This window comes from Saccostrea cucullata, unplaced genomic scaffold (assembly GCF_032062105.1).
Source record: "Saccostrea cucullata isolate Sc308-1 unplaced genomic scaffold, CSIRO_AGI_Scuc_v1 ctg6828, whole genome shotgun sequence".
In the NCBI taxonomy this organism is placed as follows: domain Eukaryota; kingdom Metazoa; phylum Mollusca; class Bivalvia; order Ostreida; family Ostreidae; genus Saccostrea; species Saccostrea cuccullata.
In genome coordinates this window covers 8518-17307 of record NW_026935071.1, presented here as the reverse complement: position 1 = coordinate 17307, position 8790 = coordinate 8518, and the positions used below count along the sequence as shown (strand labels likewise).

Here is an 8790-nt window from a genome sequence, read left to right as displayed (position 1 = left end):
CAAATCTACATTATTCCAGAAACAGGACCTTGATAATTTTCTTTACTGCAAACTCTTCGATTACTGTCTGACATAAAATCACCGAATTCCTTGGGTTTGATTTCGAAGACATCAGTGAACAATAAGCCAGTATATAGTAAAAATCAATAAATATAACGAAGGGACGTTAGACAAACATATAACGCCCTTGCCGGGTAAGTTAAGCGTCTATCTTGTTTTTTTTTTTTTTTAATTTAAGACTTAGAGAGGCCTGTCCCTAGAGTACTGGAAATTTATAAAACGACAATTACAGAACAGCAAGATGTGTTTGTTAGATACTGATGCCCCCGTATCGCAGTCCAAATTTCTCAAATGCGCGAGTCAAACTTCAATGTAAAGGCCAAAGAGTAAAAAATTAATGGTATTCAGGGGAAGGCCTTGTAAGAAATATACTAGTGAAATGTAAAAATCCCCTTTCACTAACTGTTCAAATGTTTTGGTAAAGTTAAAAGTTTTTTCAAAAGTGATGGAATTCCATGTTCAAGGTCAAAATTACTGATATTCGAGGAAAATTTTCATATTTCATATATATTCGAGGAAAATTTTAAAACTTTAAAATATGAGAGCCCCAATAATAACAGTTCAAAAGTTTATTATCAGAATATTTCTTTTAACGTGAATCAAACTCTAAGGACAAGGTAAAAAGGTTTTTTAAAAAAAATACACCTATTGAAAGGTCTTGTCACAACAAACAAACATGTGAAGAAAGCCTTAGCACAATTGTTCAAAAGTAATGGCCAAGGTCAAACTCCAAATTCAAGATCAAGAGGTCAATTTTGTTGGTACCCAAAGAAAAGTCTTATAAAAAAGAAAGGAGATAGGCGAACTTAAGTGTACAGAGAGCCTACTAGCTTTAGATGTAAAAAAAAAAAAGTCATATTCAGATTGTAAATAAATTTCTCATAATTGATATTTATGAATTGTTGATAAAAAAAATTATTAGGAAAAATTTTCGTTAAAAATTATTCTTTTATATAAAAAGAAATAATATTGTGGTATCCATTGGGTTCGAACCCCTAGCAACAAAAAACCTGAATGGCATTTTCTAATTGAGACTAGCACGCTTACAATTACGCTGCACATGTTGTAATGAAGAGTGGCATATAAATCATGTTTGTGATATGATCATTGACTTATTTCTGGAAAAGTTAAAAAAAGTTATGTCATAAAATTATATTTTTAAGGTTTAGTGGGTCTTTGCTCCATAATTTTGGAAACCAAAATATGTATATTTACATGCAAACTTTGAGGATTAACTCATCCACTCATATAGAAAAATAGTGTTATAGTGTATTTATAAAAATGACTTGTTTTGCCCTCTTTCATGTGTGTACATGTATAATATTTCATAGGCAATTAATTTCCATCTTCATATGAGATTTGTGCAAGTTGTATAGATTTTACATAAAGTATACTTTAATGTTAGATGAAATATCATGGAAAATTTTTTATATAAATGAGATATAATTTTTTCACCCTCATGTTTGTTGCGCTATAGGCTTATCGCTCGTAATGTTCGCCCATCTCCTTTAAAGAATACATCCGTTAAATTTAAATTTAAAAACCATAATCTCAGCTCAAATTTATGGGAAAGGTTATAGTTTTTATGGATAAACAGACATACAGACAGATGGACAGGGCAAAAACTATAAATCCCGAATCTTCGATTTTAGAATCTCTTTAAAAATGTTGAATAATCTTATTACATGTCATGGATTTACAATGAAAGAAGCAAGATGTGTATGTAAAACACTGATTCCCCGTATTGCAGCTTATGGAGAGAGTTAAAGATTCTCAAAATTAATGCGAATCAAACATCATGTCAAGGTCATGCAATTAGAAATGAAGTTTCCCAAAGAGAGAGCTTATCTGGAAATATGAAAGCCCAGGCACCATTTAATCAAAACTAATGATCAAGGATCACTTTTTTAAAAAAGATGACCAAACTCCAAGGTCAAAGCTGCTATCCAAAGAAAAGTCTTGTCACAAGGAATGCATGAAAGCACCAGTACTAACTATTCAAAAGTTATGGTTCAGGTTTATTTTTTAATGGAGTCAAACTCTAAGGAAAGGGTCAGTAAGAAAGCAAATACTAGTATATATACACAAGCCCTAGCACCAATTTTACAAAAGCTATTGCTAAGGTCAGAGTTTGTTTATTTTTTGCAAAAGACTCAAACTCTAAGAGGTTAACTATATGTTGGTGCCCTAAGGAAGATCTTTTCATGAGAAAATATATACAGGTGAAATATGAAAGTCATATAGCTCCCTCCCACCAATCAAAAGTTATGGGCAAGGTAGACGTTTTTTTTTTTTTTTTTTTTTTTTTTTTTGCGGACTGACAGCTATACAGACAAACGGAAGGACAGGCCAAAAATTTTATACCCCGAATCTTCGGTTACGCGGGTATAAAAAATCTAAGTCAGAATAGCGAAAACTCGATGTCTGCTTATCACTTAGGGATGAGGTGAAGTAAACTAAAATTATACATTCATTATGTCCAGCACAAACGCCTTAATAATGAAAACCTTGAAATAACAAACTGTGAAAGAATTTACCCAAATAATTCTACAATATTGCAAGACGCTCATTAGAATGCTCTGACAAAGCCACGTGGACAAATTGCGATGATGATTTTCAATTCCAGTTCGAGATCTACGTACGATATTGTTCGTTTGTCCGTTAATTGCCCCGGTTTGTCTGAACACCATCGCCGACTAACGTAATGAGGCATGCGGCCCTTTACCCCGCTAATCAAATTTGGAGGGTCTATCACGACACCCACCCGCCTCTGTTGTGATATCATCGGCTCTTTTGTGGGAAACAGTATGGCATCCCAAGTTTTCTCATTAAAAACCTAGAACTACGAACAGTTATACAAATCGAAAAAGTTCAAAACATGAACATAGACAAACCAGTAGAAAAATGGACAACTGTTTGGGGAAAAATCAAAACATGCAAACAACTAACATAAAGAAATAGTTTTCAGTTCTTTTTGACCCAAATAAGTTCAAAATATTTATATACATGTAGACACACCAATAGCAAATGGACATTTGTATATGGGAAAAAATGCACACAAAAATAATTTTCAGACAGAAATAGTTTTGAATAGTGCTTCTTGATCTTTGGCAAATTTTGAATTAAGCATTTACTTTAATTATTCCCCCACAACGGAGTTGCAGGGGGTATAGTAACGAAATCGCGTGTGTCTGTCGTACTTTGCAAAACGGAAGTGACCAAATTTGCCTCGATGTCGATGTGGAATGCTGGATATGCCCATTGCAATGGAATGCTCCGCTTAGTGTTTTAGCTCACCTGAGCTGAAGCTTAAATGAGCTTTTCTGATCACATTTTGTCTGTAGTCCGTCTGTCTGTAATTTTTTCAGATTTTCGACTACTTATTCAGAACTGTTGTGCCAATTTCAACCAAAATTGCCAAAAAGTATTCTCAGGTGATGGGGGTTCAAGTTTGTTCAAATGAAGGGCCACACCCCCTTCCAAGGGAAAATTTTGTGTCATCTTTTAAAATTTTTTTACAACAACCATTGTGCCAGAAAAGTTGAAACTTATGTGAAACCTTCAACAGTGTAGAATCAGGTTTGTTCAAATCATTACGACCGAGGGTAAGGTGGGACCACAATGAGGGATCAAAGTTTTACCTAGCAATAAACTGGGAAAAAAAAAGATATTTGAATTTTGGAGACAAAAAAAGTTTGTGCTATTTATCCTCATGAGAGAGATGACCTTGACTGATTTGAATTACTGTATACCATTTAAAAAACTTATTGGCCTGATGAACGAGTGCAAAAAATTGAAGCAACGTAGACAAACATACGGACAATCCTTATCTGCACAAAGTCCAAGCAACCAAAACAGACTGCAGTTTTATTAGTATCATATAGTAGTATAACTGCTATATAATCTTGAATATGGTGTTTTTTCTTTAGGTAATGCATCGATAACGCAATAAAACAAGTTAAACAATATTTAAATGTTAATAAAAATCTGCTCCACACTTAATTTCATCTAAATCAATCTAGTTATTAACAATCCATATGCTTAATCACTATTACTACAAAAATATTGTCTTTAAGATGTTTGAAATTTTATTTTAATCTTAAAATGAACTTCACGACGAATTTCGACATTTGGTATTTGTATTTAATGAGAATGGAAGGGTCCCATCACGGCGTGCTCCCTGCTATTTTTTAGAGTGGTTAAGTGATGTCTTGGCTGATACTCTTTGTTGGCGGTGTTTCTGGTTTTTATTATTCTTTTTCAATCCATTATGGGCTTAATTGGCACCCCAACTTGATGCCTTATCAAACAAATATTTTCAAATTGTGTTTCCCTCTAAAACAGATACTAATCTTAGTGTCAATTATTTTAATATAAAGCTGCTGAAAATCATTTTTAAAAATTGAACAAAATCAAATAAAAATCTCCAAAACCATATCATGTCATTTTCTTTTTATTTTTTTTTTAAATCAGGACATAACAATCATCATAAGATAAATGCATATATTTCTCATAACGGTCTATATATTTGTATGCGCAAGTATAAGTGGGCCGTTATTTTGAGTTGAAGTATTAAAATGAAAATTTAAAGCCACGGTTTTTTTTTTGTTTATAACATTTATTTTGGGCAAACTTTTGAGGTGAAGCTGCATACAGTTTTCAGTTTTAAATAAGGATATGTTCTCATGATTAATTGATTTTTATTCAAAGCAAAAAAAAGTGATAAAACCCGTCACTAACATCCATTTATAACAGCTAAAATATCACCTACACCTATAACACATGGACAAACTCTTGATAATTAAAACACATTGATAAATACAAATAAAACAAATGTTTGCCAGAACGCTTCATTTCCTGCACGGGTTCAACTGTGTGTCAATTAAGTGATTCTCATTAAGTGAAACGTTTGTCTCGAAAACTGGAGAAAGTGGGGTTCGTTCGATATAAACAAATCAAGCAACCCGTGATAAACATCTTGTCATGGAAGGTGGGTTCAGATGTGTGACTTTTGTGAACTAGACTTATACACGTAGATACTGAATGTCAGGACGAATAAGGTATTAAATGCAATAAAATAATTTATTTAACAAGATAAATAAATCATGTATACTGAATAATCAATAACATGTGCTAGCAAAAATAATTCAAATTTGGAATAGGCTCGGCCTAATGAAAAAATAAACTTGCAAAAATTTGGTCAATTTTACTAAAAATATAAAGTTCCATGAGTCTATAAAAGGGAGTTTTCTTTAATTTTTAACAAAACTGATAAAGTTTATAAATATACTGATATATATATTTTTTTTAAATGGAGAAATCCATGTCTGTGTTAAGTTGACACCCGCATGTGAACTATTGTGATGAGGCTGGGGGGTGTTCTCGTCCCCCGACTCTGTCGGTAATATTGATGGGTATCTCTCTCGCCTTTTTGTTAGTCTGTCTTTTGTTATCAATCTGGTTTCATTTGCTTCGCATCGCTGCACAAAACTGTTTTACTTTTAAGAAGTTTTCTGAAACGGTACACTACTTGCATTTCAGTTGATGGCTTTGAATATGCAAAGTTGCTTCATTGTTCCAGCTAATCTTATGCAGGGTTGATGCATTATAGCCGACAGATAAACGTAAGCGTGAAGAAAAACGCTTGCAAAGCCTTTATACGTGCAGTAATAAATGCATTGCAAATGTTTTTGAATGAAAAGAAACAAAGTTTACATAACAAAGATTTTGTGTCTAAAATTGTCAATGTTTGCGAAAAATTTAAATAAGTTGCAATTTACTTCACGCGTATAGCAGAGGAATAACTCACGCGACGGAGGGACGATTTTGGCAACTCGACTATTTGACGAACTCAGTCAAGTGTTAAGAACACGCGACGGGCCCGCGACGCGGATTCGGCTAGCGATAAAGCGGTGCGGAGGTGTGGCCTCACTTATACTATTGTCAATACCTGTATAAAAGAAACTGTCCTGTCCGACACCCATATCAAAACTTTTACATCTCACCTATCGAAATTAACTATACCTGAGCGATTTTGTCAAAGCTAAAGCTCTCTCCTGACAAGTTTTCGGCTTCTATCTGAACTGTCCAAGAGTTATGGAATACCAAGGGTCCGATTTTCAGCCCATCAATGCTCAAATGTTGTACCAGACGTTTGTAAACGAACCTCCGGCTTGCATGTTCTCTATATCTCCCGAATCTTCCCCGGAGGCCGGGACAACCCATATGTACGACAACAAGGAAAATGCCCGGGGGATGATGTGCAAGAGACGACTGGATTTCGGTCCCCAACAGACTGATTACCTAGGGCTGCATAAACCACCAACTGTTGCTGTGGCGAGGCGCAACGAACGGGAGAGGAACCGCGTCAAACTCATCAACATGACTTTTGCAACTCTACGAGAACACATACCGGCGGGAGCGAAGTGTGGAAAAGGCAAAAAACTCAGCAAAGTAGACACCCTGAAGGCGGCCATAGACTACATCCGGTATCTGCAGACGCTGGTCGACGAACATGATGCTGTTAACGCGGTCCTTGACAACAACTGCCTCCCGAAGTCCTCCCCCGGGACCGCGCCTCCCCCGTCCCCCACCGCCAGTTCCCCCAACCCCAGTGTGTGCTCCGAGACCTCCCATGAGAACATGAGTCTGAGTACCGAGGAGGAGGAACTGCTAGACTTCACCAACTGGTTCTAAGGCCGCTACATCGGTAAGCTTCTAACAGAAATTCTTTATAAAGTGCATCCAATGCAAATCTGTCTAGTAACTTTAATTCTTTAATTATTTCCATCAGTATTCCTCTTAGAGATTGAGATACATCAGCGTTAAAAGTTAAAAGTGAAAATTTGAAGATAATAAATAAGTTAGAAAAGTTTAATGATTGAAATAAAATGCCATTGAAGTATTATAGTTGACACCTCAATGAAGTGTCATAAATATTTTTATTGATTCCGAGGTGATACTTTATGATGTGTAGTTGTGAATCATTAGGGGATAAGCACTGGTCTTAGTTTGCAGGGTAAACTTTCGGTACTGAGGTATTGTTGACTTTATTGATAAAGAAGTGCCACTGAATGTCACAATACAGATACACCCCTATCTTATGGTGGCGCTTCAGTCGATAATTTCCACCTTAATCTCGCTTATGTTACAATAATTATCGGAATTGCTATCCAAAAGATTATTCATCAATGCAAAATTGATTAATACAGCACACGCTGCAAAATTCCCAAATACTAGTACTTCGTAGGCAAAAGAAAGTCAGCTAATTTTTTGAGTGTAATACACTTTTTTGCTGGGTCAACATTGGCATAACTCTACTTTTTTGTGAGTCTCATAAAATTTAGGGAGAGATCATCGACCCCATGTATTGATCAGAGTAACTAAATAAATGCAAGGCTCATCTTCCAAGTTGTCTTTTATGAAACGTAATAAGATTTGCTAATTACATTCTGTTTATTTTACCCTTTGCAAACAGCGCCAGGCGTGTTATTTTATTGTCATTAAACATTTATTATTTTTTATTCAAACAGAAAGAGGCTTAAAATCAACATTCCATGATTGGATAAAAAAACGAAAGGTGCACGCGCTTGGCGTTACGTTCCCTGCCAACGTAGCCCCGCCTCCAAGACACGCCCTAGCGACAACGCCAGGTGCAAAGGAGGTGTTACCTATGATTGACAGGTGGTTGAATAGCACAACACGAGCTCTTGGACTACACGCGAGTGATCGGGAACAAATAAGTCTTTCAAACGCGGAAAAAGATACTGCTTTTCTTCAAGATGACGAATGATGGTGACAAAAATATGCAAATGAGGAAAAGATGAAAATAAACTTGAATTTTTAATTCTGTTTTATTGATATATTGAGAAGAATTATTTTTATACAATCAAATTTAAATTAGATTATTGTATTGCTTATTGAATATATATATATTTATAATTTTATACACACAATTATACAAGTGCTAATAATTTTAATTTTGTATATTTTAATGCAATGACTATATAGAATTATATTTTAGATATTTGATTATAATTTTATAAGAATAAACTTATGAAGAAATTTCACGATTTGTCTTCTTTTGGAAACATATGCAAGACAAGCTCTTTGCTTATTTTAAACTTATGGATTGAACGGTGGGGTTTGATAGAGCTTTCATTGATCACAACGTACGAAGGTAAAGGTGCACCTTGCTGCCCTTTATGAAGAAATGCATCAATATTGCCCAAGGAACGGTTACGGGGTTGTATGTCATTTAGAAGATAAATCACCACTGTATGGCAGTTGTAAGAATTAGTTGGAATACATTTGAATAAGATATCTGGAATGCGGTCTAACAAGGAACCCTGTCTCCGTTATGTAACGAAATCGTCAATATTAATGCTTTCAAAATAAACAATGCAATATACAACTGTATGTTCTGTACAACTAATAGATTCTGTTTGTTCATTTAGATATTTTTCACCGAGTCGAAAAGAAAAAACTGTTTAAGGATATTGTCTTGATTAAAAAAATCATTATAATTGAATAGATTGGAGCACGGTTTATTATAATGTGTTTTAATAAAATGCAAGACACGTACAGATGAGATCCCTGGCGCCCCCTATGGGCGTTATCACTCGGTTATCGACTTCATGGCCTCGGGTTCGGTGTTATAGATATGATACGGGTATTATCCGTATCTGGTCACACTGTAGGCTGATACGTAAAACTACGTCTAATTCTGTT

General features: G+C 34.9%; 1 protein-coding gene across 1 annotated transcript; it reads left to right on the top strand.

Moving 5' to 3' along the window:
- The first annotated feature begins 6156 nt into the window (after positions 1–6156).
- On the top strand, positions 6157–7920 carry LOC134241797 (achaete-scute homolog 1a-like). The gene is made up of 2 exons (XM_062723817.1): positions 6157–6769; positions 7593–7920. The coding sequence occupies exon 1, from the start codon at positions 6157–6159 to the stop codon at positions 6754–6756; it is 600 nt and encodes a 199-aa protein (XP_062579801.1). The 3' UTR covers positions 6757–6769; positions 7593–7920.
- The last annotated feature ends 870 nt before the right edge of the window (positions 7921–8790 follow it).

Coding starts and splice junctions, on each gene's coding strand:
- LOC134241797 (XM_062723817.1), top strand. CDS start 6,157: ATGGAATACCAAGGGTCCGATTTTCAGCCCATCAATGCTCAAATGTTG.